At 45.7% G+C, this 19,583-nt stretch overlaps 2 protein-coding genes across 4 annotated transcripts in view; one reads left to right on the forward strand and one right to left on the reverse strand.

Moving 5' to 3' along the window:
* Window positions 1-4,853, forward strand: part of RAI14 (retinoic acid induced 14) — an 89,084-nt gene extending 84,231 nt beyond the window's left edge. For all 3 annotated transcript variants that reach the window (XM_082336777.1, XM_082336778.1, XM_082336779.1), the window contains 3 exons: window positions 742-891; window positions 2,537-2,602; window positions 2,861-4,853. In XM_082336777.1, the coding sequence (XP_082192903.1) occupies window positions 742-891; window positions 2,537-2,602; window positions 2,861-2,938 (294 nt within the window). In that variant the 3' untranslated portion in view covers window positions 2,939-4,853. The remainder of the gene's footprint in view (window positions 1-741; window positions 892-2,536; window positions 2,603-2,860) is intronic.
* Window positions 4,854-13,823: 8,970 nt separating this feature from the next.
* On the reverse strand, window positions 13,824-19,579 carry RAD1 (RAD1 checkpoint DNA exonuclease). The gene is made up of 5 exons (XM_082337491.1): window positions 19,362-19,579; window positions 16,735-16,843; window positions 16,211-16,469; window positions 15,758-15,856; window positions 13,824-15,435 (listed from the first exon to the last, which is right to left on the reverse strand). The coding sequence occupies exons 1-5, from the start codon at window positions 19,554-19,556 to the stop codon at window positions 15,252-15,254; spliced, it is 846 nt and encodes a 281-aa protein (XP_082193617.1). The 5' UTR covers window positions 19,557-19,579; the 3' UTR covers window positions 13,824-15,251.
* Window positions 19,580-19,583: the final 4 nt, after the last annotated feature.

The following is a 19,583-nucleotide window of genomic DNA, read 5'->3' on the forward strand; positions in this document are numbered from 1 at the left end:
ATGGTACGTGGGTGACCTAATAGACGATGTTGTGTTAAGTGTCACAGCGTGGAGTAACTTTTGAGTGCATTTGCCCAGCTAAAAACTCAGATATCAAAGTGAAAGAAGTTGTCAATATGTTTGACTTTACAGTTGGCTTTCCTCCCCTGTGGAGATATGCGTGATCTTTCATTTTACCTCTTTTAAGTTCTGCTTAGGTTGGGTTCACACTATTCAGGCAACCGAAGTCAAAGAAGTGGGATTTACAGCAGGAGGAGATTCCAGACGAGACAAGAAAACAAAAGATCAGAAAGGAGCAAAAATTCACTGTTCGGATTTTACTATATTGTCTCAAATTTAGCATGACTTGACTATTTTTCCTCTGCAACTACCATATCTGTCACTACAAATTTCTTTATAAAAAGCTATGTATTTTGCTAGCTGTGAATAGCTGGCCTGTGTTTGGTATGTTTCTCTCTTGTGTTCAGCAGCCATGGTTGTAAAGGTGGTAAATGCAGTCCTTGTTTGTAAATATTGCTGGCTTTCAGAACAAGGAACGCATTTTGAATGGACTGGGCTAGGAGGGGGGGTAGAGAAGCATTGTAACCCTTTGCTTACATGATGTCTCTCTTTGTCCATTGAGTTTACATCTTGTTTCTCCCCACTTCTTAAATTTAAGTCACAAATAACCCCAAGATGAGACCCACAATAATACAGTATGCCTTGCAGCTTTTCATGAAAACCTGTTTTTTGCCTCCCTAGATCAATGAAATGTCCAAGGAAGTTAGCAAATTAAAAGAAGCGTTGAACAGCCTTTCTCAGCTTTCCTATTCGACCAGTGCCCCCAAAAGACAAAGCCAGCAGCTGGAGGCATTACAACAACAAGTGAAGCAGTTGCAAAACCAACTGACTGTAAGTATAATAATTTGTAAACCCACCATTATTCCCAGTTCTCTGAAGATATGTGTGCCATTCTTCGCTCTGTGTTATTTAAAGTGCAGCACAGTCAATGAGTACAAGGAAAGGCATTTTCATTCAGAAATTCTGTAATTTCTCTGTTTCTCTGAAACATTTAGGAATCTGCAGGTCACAAATTGGTCTTTAGAAACAGTCTAACTAAAGCAAGTTGTTTTCCCCAATATATTTCCTCAGATCAATAGTGGAGTAAAGCTCCTGTACTTGTAGTGGAATGTAGTGACCAGACCTGCTGCTGAGACCCTGATTTGTGAAAAATATGGCCAGTGTGCAGTGGATTTGTGTGTTTTCTAATGAACATTCATCAGCTGAAGTCTTTTTGGTTTTTTAAGCTAAAATAACTTTGACTTTCTGGAACAAAATAGTCACTGAAGGTGTGAAGTTTCAAGTCAAGCAGATCCATCTGTTTATAGAGAGCACAGTTTATTCTCTGAAATTCTGAACTGCTTAAAGATTTTTTTTCTAAGATTGTACTTGTTTGGGCATGAAAGATCCAGTCTTCTAAGCTGGGTTGAGTCATAATTGCTATTTCCAAGAGCCTGCCTGTCCAAAGGAGCACCATAATTCACTGCTGAGGGTGAAAAGAAGGTACTGCCCACCAGAGGTAATTCACTGCTGAGGGTGAAAAGAAGGTACTGCCCACCAGAGGCCTTTGTTGAGAGCTCTGGAGTAACTCTGAAAGGAGAATTCCCAGCCTGACATGCTAAATGGCTTTACCTAGTGTCTGCTTTCCTACCTTCCCCAGCAGACAGAAAGAAGAATCAATATGCATATGGGCCAGAAAAATTCCCTTGCAGTGGGGAGAAATAAGTAGGCAGGCAGTTAAACACTGCATCCTGTCAGGGTAAAGGCCCAGACTGGTTCTTATCCTGGTCCACCAAGTCCAAAAGGACCCTTCCTCTCCCACTGCTCAGGGGAGAGTACTGCAAAGTAATGTACGGTGCAAAGATACGCAACACATTAGGAAAGTGGGTAGGATTTAAAGCAGGACAGAAGCATTCTTTCCTTCTTGTAGGCTAGCTTTCCTAACAGCTTGATGTTTATTTGGAAAGGTGGCTTCTGGGATGTGGCAGTCTGTGATCATGGAAAACGAGGTTGGCTTTCCTTGTTTTAATGTATAGTAATTAACTGAGGATTTCATGGGTTAAGACCTTTGTAAGCACCTCCTCTTCCCTGGGAAGGCATTAGCTGACAGATAGGTCACTGACTTCAGGGAAGAGCTCAGTTGCAGCTGAGGGTTGATTTGTCAGAATATTGTTGGCTTTCCTCAATTCTGGTTGCTAATAAGCTCCGAGGTAGAGTATGTGCTCATTCCACATCTTTGCAGCTCAGCGCTTCTTAAAACTGATGTCATCTCGCCAGCTTTTTGACTGGGTTGGGTAGAATTACAGCATTTCTGTAGACCACAGTTGCAAGCAAATTCTGTTTTGGATGGCTAGTGGCACAGTACTGTCTGAGCTGGTTTTCCATGCATGCATAAGACTATGGTTTGTAATTCCCCAGAGCTCTCTGAATCTAGCTGGGGAGTTCTGAATTCAACAGTTCTGAATGCTCTGTGACTTTCTGCTTAACTATTTTCTAGGAAACAAAGAAACAACATCAGGAAATTGTCTCAGTTTACAGGATGCATCTTCTCTATGCTGTGCAGGTATGGTTGCGTATTGTCAGTTACACGGTGTTGGTATTTTAATGAAGGATGTTTCTTCTGCAGATCTAGTAAGAACTTCGCATGTTTTATCTAAGATGTCTTACCCAAAAGGTACAACTGTTAAAGCACAAATTTAACACTGCTTCCTTTTGGGAAATTGATCTGATTACTGTACCTCAAAAATAGTTTGTAAATCTTCTTAAAGAGTAGAGACATGCTTAAATTCAATCATCTTTTCTTCTGTCTCCCCTTGTCTAGGGTCAAATGGATGAAGATGTCCAGAAAGTGCTTAAACAAATTTTATCGATGTGTAAAAGCCAGTCACAGAAAAAGTGAACAAAAAAGCCAAGGAAAACTCCCCATTTTTATTAATCCTGTTATGGGTATTTATCTAGATTTGCCTTAACATAAGATTTAAAATTGGCAATTTGCTGCTTTTGTGTTATTGTGCTGTTTGTGAGGTGGATTTGTTTGTCTGTCTCTACCACTTCCTATGTGCATTTGCATGTGCAGTAACTAAACACATGCCTGCTTTTCATATCCAAAATGTAAGTATGTTCTTCAGACTTTTTACTTAGGCCACTCCATGTCATGTTTACCCTGAAAGTACTTTCTAGCTTCCTCCAATAGAGGGAGGTTAATCTAGACGAAAGCACTTGTGTTGCTTGGGTAGAGGTGAAATTCTCCATGAGGTCCTCTGTACTGTTTATAAATGGCATCTCATGAACAGGGAGTAACTTAGTTGCTTGATGTTGTAGCACTCAGATTCCTGACATTTTGCCATGTGCAGTCTTTGGCAGAGCAGAAGTGAGCCTTGCAGCAGTGAGCAGAAGTAGATATTTATGGTAAGCCAGAACATCAAACAGCTACATTTCTTAGTGTAATATTATTTAAGATTAACACGCCATAAGGTAGCTATCCCAACCCATCCAATGCACTGAGTACACAAAAATCATACCATGCTTCATAGTTTCCTTGAACTGCGTGGTAGGGGGATGAAACTATTTCAAAAGGTGAAATCATTAGTTTATTGGAGTTCTGTACAAAGCAGTACAGAAACGCCTGTATAAACAACCCTTTATGATAGGTTTAGCTATCTATGCAAGTGTTGGCCATGAAGCTCAGGAACAAAACCAGAACATATACTTTAGACAAGGGATTCTAGTGAACACAGGATGTTTACAGTGAATGTCAATGCCTCATACTTCCTAACCTCACTTTTGTAAAGAACTTCTCTTCAGTATATTTTTATTGGCCCTCTAATGAATTTTTTTGTAACTAAACCATTTTTTCTACATAATGTTTGCATTAAGCTTATTAACAAATATTTTTAGGTAATTGTGTTTTAGAGAGTTTCTTTTTGTACCCCCAAGTATTCAGTAATAGTGAAGCCCAGTGAAGTGTTTCCAGTTTGTAAAAGATCTGTATGGAATAATAGACCTGTCTGTCAGTGTGGTCCAGAGCAGTGAAGTGTAAAATGCAATTCAGCCTGCTGTTTCAAAAAATGTAGAAATGATAGGTAGAGAACACCAAAAGGTGTCAAAAATGTCTACGTGTTGTTTCTAGAGGCCAGGGACATCAGTAAAGCCTTTGTCAGCACTTTTAAATTTAAAGTCAAATAAAAATGCCTGATGTGGTATAGTACGAAACTATGGGAAAATGTTTCTAAGCACACACTGCACTTGAGGGTACACCCATTCTAACGAGCTTGCAGCTTCACTATGGTATTTGTTTTATTCCTATTAGTCGATATGTCTCTAATAGAGAAATCTTCCAGAGCTATATAATCTATGAAGTTTATATAGAGTCATAATATGACAAGAGTCAGCAGTGCCTCAGGCTGACTGGACTCATAGTGCACTTATATCAGATAATTCCTAACCCCGGCAAAACTAAAATGGATTTTAAAAGCAAAAAGAAAAATCACACCTTTGCATCAGTTAGACCTTGGCGTTACTTTTCTTGGGTGGTTTAACTAATGCCTGCTAATTTTGAACAGTATTTTATAGTTAGAAGGTTTTGAAAATGCTCCAAAGAAATGTGAAAAGAATTTTGCTGCAGCACTTCAAAACGAACAACAAGATTTTAAGCATGCTAATGCTGCAAAGTATAAAACTTGATGAACCATTTTGTAGGTTGCCTGATGGATTTAGTCTCCTACTTTGTTTTGGTTTGTATATTTATTACAATTATCTTTGTGGAATATTGAAAATTATATACTACAGCATAGCAAGTTTCTTTATATGTAATTTACAAGAAGTTTCCTTATGCAGCAAATAAACTATTTCCAGTTTTTTCATCTTTGTTCTTTATGTGCCTTCATTTACTTTTTGTATTGAGGGAAATCTCACCACAGTTTTAACATAGTGCAAATATGTTCTATATGTCATGTTTAGATAGCTGTCAGATGTACCGGGTTTTCTTCCCTGAAATTGCAACTTGATTATCAACTTTCTTGATCTGTCAGGTAGAATAGAATCCACTCCAAATCCCGTGCAACCAGTTTTGCAGATTATGCCTTCTGTCCAGTTGCTAAGTTCAGAGCCATTTCTCACGTGGTCATCCTGCTAGAGGTAATATAGTTTTCCCATTTGCCACTGGATGCATTCCAACGAAGTTTAAAACTACCTTAGAGCAGCAGCACAGATTGGTGAGGTCCCACAATTTTTCAAAACTGTGGTTCTCTACCACTTAGCACTTCACTCCATGCACAGAACTACAGTGAAAGTATATATATGTCTATATGCATATGGATATATGGATATGTATACTTCGCTTTAAACTTAGCAATAGTTACACAGTCATCCCTGCTGCCTTTTATCATCTCTCCCTCTCCTGAGTTTTATTTGAGGAACTAGTTTTTCAGTAACTTATTTGCTAATAATATCTTCCTATCTGGGGGAAGAACCCACAAATGGCAGGAATTGCACCTCTTTTGGTTACATCCTAGGGGTCAGGTAGCTCTTTAGCCTCTCATAGAAAATTTCTGTAAGCTACTCAGTACTGGGTTTCCTTTGAAGAAGGCTGCTGACAAACTGGTATGCAGAATGTGTTCGTGGTGAGATCACCTGGCAGGGCAGATCCCACCTGCTTTGATGGATTTTGTGCCATCACAAGCCGTGGGCCTGCTGCCTAGCGTCTCCCATCTGAATTGCCATTTGTCTTCCTTGTGGGTGGCCAGATGCCAGCTCTGCTGCATAGCAGATTTTTTTTTTTTAGTGGCAGACCCGTGGCAGTGCTGCATTTTGCCTTGGTTGTTGCCACCCTTGAGTAGAAGTGCTTCCTGAGCATCACTGGTCTGGTGGTTATGTATTTCTGTTCTCCCGCATGGGCAGTCCTGACAGCATGGGTCTTTTCCTGGGCAGCGTTTTTATAGCTGATTTCTTTCCCACCCCCACTAAACGTATCAGTACTGGGGATGAACAGTGCTCTTGCCAAACTCACAGACAGCAGGTCACACGCAACAGAGATCATTTGGTCAGACTGCTCAGCTTGAGCATACCGGCTCTTCTCACCCCGTGCCCTGTGACAGCAGAGAATGGTGGCAAATGGTGGCAGCAGACTTAAGAGGACTGTGAGTGGGTTGAAATCTGGGAGGAGACATCTGCTTAGATGTGCATTAAGATCACTTCTTTTTTCCCCTCTTGCTGGAGAAAGAAAGTGTGAGTCCTTCCTTTGGCACCTGGCTGTCACAGGCTTCCTCTTTTGCCAGCCTAGGTGGGCATGAGGAGATGATGGAGAATGAAGTGATTGAGGAGATTTCAGCAGCAATCGGCAGGCTTCTTGCCGTGCCTCCCTGATGGACAGATCTTGTGGCTTCAGCAACGTGTAGTGGCACATAGCCAACATGCGAGCCCAGGGGTGGCTGACCCTCTTGGATGAGTCTGGTGACCTGGCCATGCTCCACACCAGCAGGACAGCAGCATCCTCTTGCTCCTTTCCTCACCGAAGTGTGTGCGTGCTCCCACTGTGGCTTGTGGCTATTTCCTGCTCACAGGTCCCCTGTGCAGAAAAAGGAAGGTGGTCATTGGTCCCCCGGTACCTCATTTTGGTACATTTGGGGTTTTTTTCTGCACAGGCATACTTCTGGAGGATTGGGAGCATCACTAAGTGTCATTCCCCTGAGGCTGGCTTTTCAGAGGAATAGACTGGGAGTAAAAGAAACAGTTTTGCCAGGTACCTCATGGGTAGAGGCAGGAGGTAAGAAGCCGTTATTTCCCCATGCTGGCTGAGCAGGGGGCTCAGTGATGGCAGAAGGGCCCTGCTGGTCCTTCCACCGCTCCTCTGGTCAACCGAGTGACGGCGTGCCACGTGTCAGCACAAGGCAGCCAGAGCCACGGGAAGGCCACGCTGCTGTGTGCTGCAGGAAAGCACAGCGCAGTGCCCCAGGAGAAGCAACTGAGAGGGGAGCAGTGGAAAAGCTGGCTGGAAATCACTTGGCAGACGCTACGTCGCTATGTGGAGCTGCGATTTAGTTTTAAAGCCCGAATGTGAGTTTTCCTGAGCAATGGCTGGCTGGCTGGCTGGGGGAAGGGGGTGGGTGGTGTGTGGTTTCACCGCTCCGCATGTTCGAGAGCTAAATAAATTACTGTTGCTATACGTGTGTTGTGTTTAGGCCATAAAAGCCGCTCTCTGGGGGGCTTTGGCAGCGTGGGGTACCAGCCTAGAGCGCGCAGGAGGGAGGAGGGTAAGCAAGGAGCCTGGAGGCCCACGTGGGCCGCCGGGGAGAGCGGCGGAGCAGCGGTGTCCGCACCAGCCCGTGCCCCTCTCGCCTGCCCCCGGGGAGGCTCTGCTTGCGTGGGGCCGACCAGAGCGTCCTGCGGCTTTCTCCACGCTGATGCCAGCCTTCATCTGAGCAAAAGACAGACGTGAAAAGCTGAAGCAATCCGCCCTCCGACGTGGCGGAGACCCATGTGCCGCAGGGAAGAATCACTGGTGTGGTCAGGCCTCCCAGCACGGGGCAGGTCCTGGGGCAGAGGCAGCCTCTTGTGGCTTCAGCTGCCTGTGGGGCCGGGGCTGCGGCCTGCCGCTGCGGGAGGTCTCGCGATCCAGGCTGCAAAGCAGCTGTGCAGTGGTTCATGGTGCTGCATGCTGAACAAACCCGTGGAAAAGCTCCTGGAGAAGTTAGGTGTTGAGGTTTCGGAGTGGCAGCATAGGCAGACGTGATGTAACCCCGCACATATTCTGCAGGCACAAGCATAACCCAGCAAATTTTTTCAAACAAATAGGCATGGGTGCAAGGGTTTTAGGACAGATGAGTGGTTTAAATCCTCTATTCACTGTGGTTTTGGTCTGCCACAGGGAGCACTAAAAGTGTTCCGAATTTAATGTCAAGCCACAGTTCAAGAGTTTGTCTGGGTACCTTGAAACCTTCATCTAGACCAGCACCATCTAGTTCTGCAAACGCAGGTCACTGGGTGTGCTTGTGGGTGCAAGCCAGCTCTCAGAAAAACATGTCACAGAAGTGAGGTTTCCAAATGCTTTTCTTCATCCCTGCCTCTTGCTCCTCCTCTATTTGGATCCTTCACTGATCCTTTTGAAAATAAGTGGCAGAGATACTAAGTACAGCCTAGAACCATGCTTTTATTTTTGTTTTACATCTATGTTCTTCTCAGGGCAGTAACAAACTAATCCTCCTCACGTTAACAGTCATTTCCATAAACCCTCTGTCTTAGAATTATATACCGCAGTGATCTGCAGCTGAAGCAAATTAAAATCTGTGATTTAGTAAGTCTCTACTTATTTGACGAAGCCTGAGATACAATTTTTGTAGCTACAGAATAGTCCTGCCTGCAGACCCTGCTGCTGGCAAGAAAGCCATGTGCTTTGCTTTACACCTGCAAGTGTTGGGTTCCCCAGGTTATGAGAGCATGTGACAAAATGTCTTCTAGGAGAAATGACGGCCTCTGTCTCGTTGGACGCAGTGATGGGATCCTGGGGTGGTGTGTCACCAGCATAAGGCTCCTCTGATGGTCGGTTTTGCCCCTTTGCACAAGCAGTAGAGGTTTGTGCTTGTAGTCCTGCAGATGCCGGTCCCCAGCCCCACCGGTGGCTTCAGGAGGGTCTGTTCTGTGATACGACTGAGGCATTTTACGGCAACACATCTGTTGCTGTTTACAAACCTTTGGCTGCCCTGACAGACTCTTACTTGATGAGTTTAACACAGGTATTTATACAATCATCAGTTTTTCACTCTATTATTTTAAAAGCCTGCTTGCATGCTGATCTGTCCAGATTTGCAGTGTTGGCCTTCCTCGTACATTTTCCAACAGCCTGAAATGCTCAGACGGTTGGTAATGGGGCCTCCTACCAGCAGCTGGAGATTGGAAACAGGCACATCTCGGTGACATCATCCCCCGCAAGGAGCTCGGGGCTGGAGCCCGTCTCCCCGCGTCCCAGTGGGCGGCCGTCTGCTCCTGCCTGCCCCGCACGCTCACGGTGTGCTGTTAACCCTGCACGGGGGCGATGCCGCAGCTGGTACCCTGCGCTCAGCGGCTCTCGGGAGGCAAGCATCGCCTGCATCAAAACACAAATGTGCTCGTAGGGGAAGCTGTCGCTCTGGTGTGGTCGCTCTTCCCTTCTGCATTAGGCAAAACACTCCCCAGTGATGGCTGGGCTTGGACCCACAGCACTCTTCTTGCATCCCCTGTCCTACAGCAGCAAACAGTCCCGCACCCTGCTGCATGCTCAAAAGCCCTGTCCAAAAATGTTTGGATGCCTTTGCTTCCCAGTAAGCACTTTGCTGCCAACCAGGAGGCATCCCCCAAAGAAGAGGCTGGGGAACAAGTGGGGAGCTCGATTAAGCTGCATTTTCCAGACCAAAAAAGAAAAAAAAAAAAAAAAAAAGGATAAAGACAGAGAGTTAAACCTGGTGTTCCTTCCCCTCTGAGCCTCCCTTGCAGCTGGAAAACAGTGCGGCGGGTGAAGAGACAAAGCACAAATGTCTGCACTGCCCCATTCCTAGAAACAGTGCCTCCGAGCTCTTGCTATTCAAACTCCGGCTCCCAAAAAAGCAGCACTGCATTCAGCAGCTGGTGGGGCCACAGCTGGGTGTGAGCACAGCTGGCCAGATGTTGCCGAGCCAGGTGCAGATATGCCTGTGCAGATGTTGCAGAGCTGGGTGCCCGCTGGAAGGCCGCAGTGGCGGGGGTAGCGGGGTCCCTGTGCCCGTGGGGAGGCCAGCATGCTCCCCGGTGCCGCTCCTCCTGCCTCGTCCCCCGCAGCACGTGTGCAGAAGGGCTGGGGAGCACGACCACCACGAAGCCCTGCGCTGCCGGAGGGTGGCTGCGTGGTGTTCATGATGTTTCTAAAATTCCTGCCCCTGCTGCCGTGTGAAGAAATCACACCACCGGCCAGGGGCAGGCTGGCAGAGTTTCCTCCGCAGATGCTTTGGCGGATGGGGCTCTGACAGTATGTTCCCTTGCAAGTACTTGCATAATTACAGCCGTGCATGATTGCCCAGTCTGCGTTGTAGCATGGAGGAGGAGGGCGTGCAGCTACGCCGGCTGCCCTTGAGCAGCTCTGTGCAGCCCACGCCTCTCTGGGAACCTTTCTGGGACCCTTGGTCACCCCCGCAGAGTGGTTGCTTGCAGGGAACACGCTCCCCTGTGCTGCGAGCGGGTAACAGCCTGGGTTTACCCCAGCCGCTCTGGGACCTGTTTCATGCCTCTATTTAGTTTATTAGAAGAGTGAATGTCTCCAACCAGCTGATGGCAGCGTTTAAGAGAGACAGAGCTCTCTGTGTCAAGGTAAACAGCTTATTGTAAAACTATGGGGAGCAGAAACTTGTTCTTAGTGATTCATCAGGCTATGCCTATAAAAGTGGCCAGGAAGGTTCTTGGATGCTAGAACGAGACCACCCCTATCATTACACTACTTGGGATGAGCCCCACCATGGTGTTGACCCAGATCAACCAGCAGTTTTTGCAAATCACTGCCTGGCACAGCTCTGGGTCAGTCCCCTCCTCTTTGCAGGTGGCCCTGCACCTCGCAAGGTGAGGTTTCTGCAGTGCAGACCCCGGCTGTGCAGCCCCCAGCCCCCCCGTGCCCAGGAGCATCTCATGCAGTGTCTGCATGGGCAAGTGCAGCCTGGGAGCCAGCACCGAGGCCCTCAGCCTGCACCCCTGGGGTTCGTGGGAGCAGCTTTGCACCTAAATGCTTGCTCCTCTGCATTCTGGACTGCGCTGAGCTGTGTATGAAATCTGAAGAGGAGTCTGTCTCCTTGGACAGACAGAGGCACTGCAGTTCGGTGTTGCTGCAAGGCCCCTGCAGTTACCGCCTGACTGGGCAGAGTGGCTTCACACCTCCCTTAGGGCTGCAAATCCATTGCTGCACTCTACTGGCATTTATGGGGTAAAATCCACACATATGTACAGATAGATTTGTTATCTAATTAGATAAATATAGGAAATACATTGGGGCCTCCAGCTTCCTGCTGGCTTGCTCATTTTTGGTCAACCCCACAGTCCCACCTGAGCTGGAAGGGTAGGAGGCCGCTAAACCCTCCATGGAGAGCTTCCATCGTCCCTTCCCTCAGCCTCACACCAGGAGACTGGAAAACCCAACGCCCCCTCCAGGCTCGTCTGCAAGAGCCAGCCACCGACAAAGCCAGTTTAACATCTAGTTTTTCACCAGTGGCTCACTGGGGTTTTGATCTGCGAAATGCATGATTGGGCTCAGGGGATTTCCGAAGTGCTGACATGAACTCACCAAACGCTGCTGCGTGCCGTCGCTCCAGAGGGAGTGGAATTCCCACCATCTCTCTGCCCTCCGTGGGGGCAGATTTTCAATGGTATAACAAAAGGGGAGCTTTTCCTGGATTTCTTTGTTGTGCAGTTCAGATCTCTCTTGACCTGCTTCGGGTGTATTTCTCCATGGAGGCCCAGGACACTTGCATGGAATGACAGACACCTACCGTCGTGGTGGATATTCCAGCCCACTTCTCGCTGTCCATTAATGCCACGAAGAGATTAGAGCTGTGTGGGCACCCGACCACATTTCCCTGCAACACTCACTCCCTTGCAGGGCCCTTACAATTAGGTTTAGCAACGCTAACGCGCTACCCTGTCGGTTGTTGGAGCCCGGCTAAGGGGCAGAAAGAGGCCGAAGCAGCCTGTTGTGGCCCTTAGCTTCCATTTGTACCGAAGCAGTCCTGCCCCCCCGCAAAGACAGATTCATATAAAAACGGGTTTCTGTCTTGACAGGAAGGCACCAAGCCTCTGTTCTGTAACAGCTCCATTTCTTAAATAATTCCGTATTTGTTCAGTTTAATGTCAGTGTTCCATCAGCAAAAGGACTGTTTAGTGTTACTGTAATTATTTATACAATTTCTACATATTTATTTTGGTAAGATCCACCTGCTGGATTCTTAGGGGTTTACGAGCTGCTACAAAATGAAGTTTGAAACAGACGCCTACAGGAAACAGCATGTGGCTTATCTCAACTTCTCCAAGTACTCTGCTAACCTTACTGAAGACCCATCTAGTCAAGAATACAAGAATGTATTTCCTTATAAATCCACAGATAATTAGATATTAAACAATTGATTCTTTCCCATGACTAACTTTGAAACAGAGGTACAGAACTCAGTTCCTTTTGGGGAAATTTGTGCTCAACAGTCTTTACAGATCCAAGTGGATGTGGATGGGCCTGAACATGTGAAAGCCAGAGAGACACAAGAACTTCTCAGCATCCTGGGAGGTGGGAGACATCACTGGCATCGGCGGTGTTTGCATAAAGATTGTCAGGGCTGGGAGCCAAAGTCATCATTTTGGCTCCCGGTATCTGTGCAGACCGATGGGACCCAAGGCCCCTGGGCAGTGGTTTTCAGGTAGAAAAAGAGAGGTGCCTTCTTGAAGACTTGAGGCCAGTTCTTACTCTGGAAAGGACAAATCAAAACAATTGGAGGAAAAGTCACTTGTCAGGTTTTTGGCCTCTGCATCTGGGCTACCCAGAGCCCCAAATGCAGTACATCAGAGCAGCCAGGGAGCACCTACTACAGCCGCACTGAACCTGGGTGGAAAACGCTGGTTCCGGTTCCCACCTCCAGGAACCGTTTTTAGTTCACACCGCCAGCAATTCCGAGTACTTCCATGTACCACTTCATAAAAAAGCAGGTGGGCAAAGTCTGAGTCATGAGAAGTCCATTCTGTGATGCTACTAAAGAAAAAAACATGGACTAAGTGTTTCTTCTACTGCAGGTTTCCCACTGTCTGCAAGGGGAGAAGATGTGATAAGAGATGAAATGTCCGCAAGGTACCGTCACCCAAGTTCTGGACCTCATGCAAAGTGTGGATTAGATTTAATTTCCTACCAGCAGCGGAGGTTTGCAGAATTTAAGCAACTCACCAGCTCAAAAAGGTGCACAGTGGCCTTCCAGTCATTCTCCTCTTCACTGTTTTTATTTTACTGTGTTTGGAGGCAGAGATGTACTAGAACCCATCACAGGTAGATCCTAAATCCACTCCTTGCCTTGCTGCAAGGAGTCTGTAGCCCGGACTTTGTGTTTTTGCCCATCTGGAACCGTACCCACAGAGGCACGATGCGCGCAAGCACCTCCCCACCTTTGTGAGTCTGGGCCTTGACTTGGTCCAGTGGGGTACGAATGGCGGCCTTGCACAAACCGTGCGTGTCTGTAATAGCTATTATTCATTAAATGCAACAGTCACTTTCTGGTATTTTGTCGTGTTCCAACTCCCTAGGACATTATTTCTGTGATCACTGTTGGTAGATAATAGACGAAATTGTTAAAAGTACTATTTTAAGAAGTAATATAGTACATCTGTAGGCAGTTATATAGAAGTACAAATGTTAGGCCACAGTAATGTCCTTAAACACAATACAAGGAACTTTGATACTCTAAAATAAATCACATTAAAAAAGTGATGTGTTCTGTTTCATTTTTATCCTGTCACCCAGAGATTATGTAAATCATTCTTAACACTCAATAGTCAGGGATAATACTAATAATTCCCAAAGAGAACATAATATTTTTTTTTCACTAAAGAAATTGAGACAGTAAGCCAAAAGGAAATTCACCTATACCGAATACTTACGTTTGGGGGAAAAAAAAAAAAAAAAAAGTAAATAATTTAGAATATCATTACGTATCTTTATCAGTCCTGTAGTTCAAAGATTTTTAATTGTTTTTCAAATGTAAAATTTATTGCCATAAATGGATGATCTGCATGGAAGACAACAAAAGTGAACTGTTGACACTGTGTACTCTGACAGTATACTCTTGCTGACATAAGCAAGGGGTTGAAAAATGGTCAAGAGAAGCATTTTAAGCTTAAAATAAACCCAAAGGACTTGGATTCTGTTGAATTGTGGAACAGCGAACGCAGTAACATATGACCATACTGTTTTCCACATCTGCAAAGCAGGACCTCATCTTCTGACAAACAACAAAACTCAACTACAGCCTCAAGCTGCCGGAGACTGCCGACTCTTGGATCACATCCCGCGGCAGCAAGGCAGGAAGACTTCAGTCTCTTGCCGTGTGACTTCCAGTCTCCGCACCTGGTTCAAAGCCCAGCTGGTTCGGGGGATCTCCTGTTTTGAGCAGGTTGTTTGCACCGGAGAGGTGTGAAAGGAGAAGCGCAACTTTTGACCTATGTACAGCCCACGTCACTGTTTTGCAAAGCTGGCCGCTGCAGAAAACTCTCCAGAAACCACACTCCCTTTTCAGTGAGTAAGAGGTTAGGCCCATTTTTGCAGGGATAAGAATACCCACTCCGTGGGACACAGGCAGGCATTCCTTTACTTCAGTTTAGGAGTCACTCCTCTTGCTGAAAAAGGCTATTGAGAAGGTAAACGCATTCCACAAGTAATTTCAAATATGTAACAACTTTTCTGTCTTCTTATGATTCTTAACACCATTAGTAGAGAGTAGCAGGGTAGGAAAGGGGAGATGTACGTACAGAAACATTTCAGCAGCAGCATACTTGCAGATGTGTAATAAATTACTAGATACAAAACAATAATGTTACCAGAGCAGTTTGAGTAATGAGTAAGTAAATTCTCGCTTCTATCGTAATTTACCAGTTCAACACCAGTACTGCAGACAAAAGGGTAAATTGGTATCAGATGAAATTCCAAGGAATTGTATTATATTAAGAATTAATCAAGATGAAGAGGAGCCTAGCGGCTTCACCAGCAAAACACGTCAGCATCTGCCAGAAAGAAACCACCTGCTGCTATTAAGAAATCAGTCTGAAAATGCCATCCTCTTCAAGACAAATTTGGTTTTATTTTTAAGCCATTGAAAGTTAACTGGCTAACATACAGCTAGCATTCAGATTTTCCGTTGTGTAATTGCTTAGAACAAGCCAAAGACACAAAAGAAAACACAAACAAAAATTCTTGAACACTGTAAAAAGCAGCAATGTATTACACGAACACCAGTTTAGCATCTCTGCTGGAATCACTGGCTATAGGAGATCAACTCCCCTTTTTGCTTTTTCAGCTTCAGTTTTTTTGAGTCAAGGCTAAGAAAGGAAATAAAAAGGAAGTCTTTGTATTTCCAATTCCAAAGTTTAAAAAAATGACAATATCAAGTCTATCAATCTTTACAGCTTTCATTCAGTTTTATAAAAAAATATAGTATTTTATATATCCATAAATATAATACAGACGCCAAAACATGCACCTACAGTTCTGCTTCAGTGATATCCTCATCAGGGCAACAATAGTATTCCACAAAACAGATTTGTCCATCTTCATTCCTAATCATATACTGCAGTGAAAGAAATCCTTGAGCATCTGTTCGAATGGACACTTTACAGGATAAAGCCAGTGCCTTTGTAGATGGTTTAAGCAAAGAAATCTTGTACCTGCAGGGGGGGGAGGAAAAAAAGTTACCTGAAAAAAATACATTGTGCAGACAGGAGCTGAAACATTACTCCCAATTAAAGCCACAGAATAAGTAAAAGACAATTAGCAACATGCTAATTTGCTCTTTTCCTGGTAACAACACCAGACAGACATTGTTATCGCTTAGCTTTTGATCACAGACACAGACTTTTATCAGATGGGAAGTATTTTTTTTCCCCATACTAGTGAAATAAAGTTACAGTAACGCAAAAACAGGTTTTTAAACTTTCCAGCAAGAGTGCATGACCTGCCACAGAGGGCACTGATCACAGACTTCCTAACCTGTTTGTCTGGGTCTGGTTACAGTGGAATGCTTCCATCAAATCAGAGTCCCTAGGGTAGTCCAGATGTGCACTTCCTGCATTTCCAAAAGTGGATAACCTGGAAGACAAACGGCACCACCTCAAAATAACTGATCACAGCTCTCTAAAAACGCATCAGAGTCAGTCATCTTGCAGATCTCAATGGCTGTTTCACAAAACACTATTGTTTGTTTTGCCTTATTTAATTAAAAATGCTAAACTGTCCACGTGAGTGTCACTTACACCAGGTTGTCAATATATTAATTACTATGTTAATTAGACTGCATATTGTGATTTGCTATACTTATTACAACTCTTCTTGAAATAAAGCAATATTCTAAAACAGCTCCCCCCTCTTCACCCTGAAAACTTCTAGTCCTTACCAACAGAGGCCAAGCATGACCATTTGAGTTGAAAGCATGGTCTCCCATACCTGAAGTAGGGTTTATCTGGAGACATGGTAATCTGCAGAACTTCACTGGTCATATCCAGTTCAGCAAATGCTTCTCGTAGCCCCTCCGACTGCAGGATAATTTTATTAACAACTTTTGTACTGCAGAAATCAAAGTCTAACAACTCATCAGGCTCTTGAGTGTTAATTTTGCACACTGTCACTACTCCTCCTTCTTCCAAGAACAGCATCAAGGGATAACCATAACCACGATAACACATCCTAAGGGCTGTTGATATTCCTGAAAAAGAGAATGAAGTATACGTTCTTCAGAGAGCTAGCATCCGTCAGCTCCTTTCTTCTCTCCATCACAGCACACACTTGTGTTACCTTAAGTAAACAGGACGGATCCTGCTTAACAGCGATAGCTGCCATGCTCAGAAGGACTTAAGGTGAGGAAGTCAGAAGTTGTGCCACGACTGGAAATCTCCCTATAGCTATGTACAGGTTTCACTATGTGATTACACGTGACACACATACACTGTCAAGGTAACTGTGCACCATACCTGGCAAAGAACTGGTACCAAAAATGGTCAAGCAGTCGAGAAGAACAGACAAATTGATTCGGAACGTCACCGATTCCTCCTGAACAGCAAATTCCTGAAAAATTTCTGCCTGTAAGAGAAAGGAAATAGATTAATAGAGGGGAGTTTCTGTGATTATTTTACAGTTTACACTCATTTCCTTAAATTCAGCGCTTCAGAGATCAGTGCAATAAAAAGTGATTTCTACATGTAATACAATATCGATTAAAGAAAAAACGGGTCTTCATCCTCAAAACTAGTAAAATCAAATTAGGCAACAGTTGAAACAAAGTAGCATGGCATAAACATGAAAACCTAAACACTTGTCTTTTATAGTTTAAAAACAAGCTACAAATGTTAAAGCCTAAAGCTGCCTACTTCTGGAGCTGGAAACATTCAGGGAACTATACAATGGAAGTGTCACCCTTCTCCAGGAAAAATATTTATTTACTTTTCTTCACTTGGAGTAGGAAAAATCATTTCAAACAATAAAAATATGTAAGCACAGAACAGTGAGTTCACCACATTGAAACATGTGCAGAAACATGCCTCTGACTAGTCTGATGGGAGTAAACTACTCCAGGCTAACACCTGTTTGCCGCTGGGCCCTAGATGCTTTGTGGTAACCGCAAGAACACAATATCTCAGGAATAAAGCAGGGTGATGTGAGCTGTGTTTGAAAAAGCAGTTATGGATTTTTATTGGCAGCCCAGAAGGCAAACTGCACCCTGAGGCGCACCAAGCACAGCACGGCCGGCCGGTCAAAAGAGGGGATCATCCCGCTGTATTCAGCGTTGGTGCGGCCTCACCTTGAGCTCTGTGCGCAGCTCTGGGCCCCACCATTTAGGAAGGATGCGAAGATCCTTGAATGCCTCCAGGGGAGGGCAACAAAGCTGGTGAAAGGGCTGGAGGGCTTGTCCTGTGAGGAGCGGCTGAGGGCTCTGGGCTTGTCTGGTTTGGAGAGAAGGAGGCTGAGGGGCGACCTCATTGCTCTCTGCAGGTTCCTGAGGAGGGGAAGGGCAGAGGGAGGTGCTGAGCTCTTCTCCCCGGCATCCAGTGACCGGACGCGTGGGAATGGTTCAAAGCTGCGCCAGGGGAGGCGTAGACTGGACATTCGGAAGCATTTCTTTATGGAGAGGGTGGTCAAACCCTGGAACAGGCTTCCTAGAGAGGTGGTCGATGCCCCAAGCCTGTCAGTGTTTAAGAGGCATTGGGACAGTGCCCTTAATAACATGCTTTGACTTTTGGTCGGCCCTGAACTGGTCAGGCAGTTGGAGTAGATGATCACTGTAGGTCCCTTCCAACTGGAACTATTCTATTCTATACTTAACAGCTCAACACTCTCAAAGGAACCTCCCGTCACTGTTCTTTGCTTCTGCCCACATGTGCCCACTGCGTAACTTCCACTAGCACGTGCTGGCCACTTCATGAGCCAGCTTAACTCACTGAAATAGCAGAAAGATAACCAAACAAATACAGAAGTAGCGTAAAGAAGGACCATGCAGCAAGGGGCGGGAGAAACGAAGGGGAGATGTAGGAACAGGGAGGCTCAGGCTTCTCCCCCTTCACGCACCGCTTAGGCTGCAGTTTCACAGATAGTAAAGACACAGACTCCAAAGGACAGAAGAAAGGTGAAGCTAGGTTTGAGTTACTATCATAAAATACTCCTCGCCCCTTCCATTTACATCCCCAGTATCATACATGCTTTCAAAAACAGGAACCAGCACGATGCCTGTTCTTATGAACAAAAGCATTTACAAATTAGATATGCATTAAAGAAATAAAAACAAACAAACACTCAGAAAGTAAACCACTGTTAAAAGGAGAGAAAATTAAAAGTGCACCTTAAAAAATTAAAATTAAGCAAAGCCAGCAGTCACAGCTACCAAAGAGGTAGCAGAAAAGCAAGCAAGGCTGCTTTGATCTTATATTAAATGCAAGTTAAGAAGAAGTAATTTAGATTGCTATTTAAAGCTGCCTATATGGACACTTCAGGGTAGTTGAGATCCTCTGTCTATGCCGAACCTCTCAAGCACCCTTTCTGGACACAGCTCAGCACAGGCAGAATCAGAGAGCGAATGGGGCCAACAACGGCTCCAGTCTTGTGATGAAGCACCCACTCCAGCTGATACAGTGAAGATGCGTGTCTGCAAATTTGTACTCTCTTTCAGAGTTAACCTAAATTCACCTTTTTGGCTTTGGGATGAAACATAATAAAAACACTTAAAGATAGGTAGACACTTCATGAACTTGCTCACACGTCTAAGAAGGGGACGGTGGGAAGGAGCAGTGGGCGTAGCCGGTGCCAACACATTAAACAGGGGTGCAAGCCCACCACACAAGCAGGCGTGCATGAACAAAGCAGGCGCTGAGCTCGGCCCTTCAGCAGCAGGAACGCCTCATCAGGGCCCGCAGCCTCACCACAGCGCTTCCTTCACCTCAGCTCCCGCCGCCGGGCCGCCACTTCAGCAAAGCTTCCCCTTCTCCGCGGGTAACCCTGCCGTGCGCCTCGCCTACCACGTACCCGGGGCCTTTCTAAGGTCTCTACCGGCGGCACCGGCCCCGCCTCAGCGCTCCGGCCGGCGCCCGGGCGGGGGACGCAGCCCCACCTGGATGAAGGCGTTGGCCTGGATGCATTTGGCGTCCTCCACCGTCACCCGGAGGCCGTTGGCCGTGGCGAAGCAGGTGGCGTGGTCCTGGAAGTGGACGGCCCTGAGGAGGCTGGAGAGGTGCCGGGCGTTGTCCAGGCTGGCGGCCAGCGCGTAGGGCTCGCCGCTGGCGGGCGGCTGGGTGGAAAGCGGCATGGCGGCCACCCGCGCGCGCTCAGCGCT

Source organism: Platalea leucorodia (genome assembly GCF_965183815.1).
Source record: "Platalea leucorodia genome assembly, chromosome: Z".
NCBI classification, from domain to species: Eukaryota; Metazoa; Chordata; class Aves; order Pelecaniformes; family Threskiornithidae; genus Platalea; species Platalea leucorodia.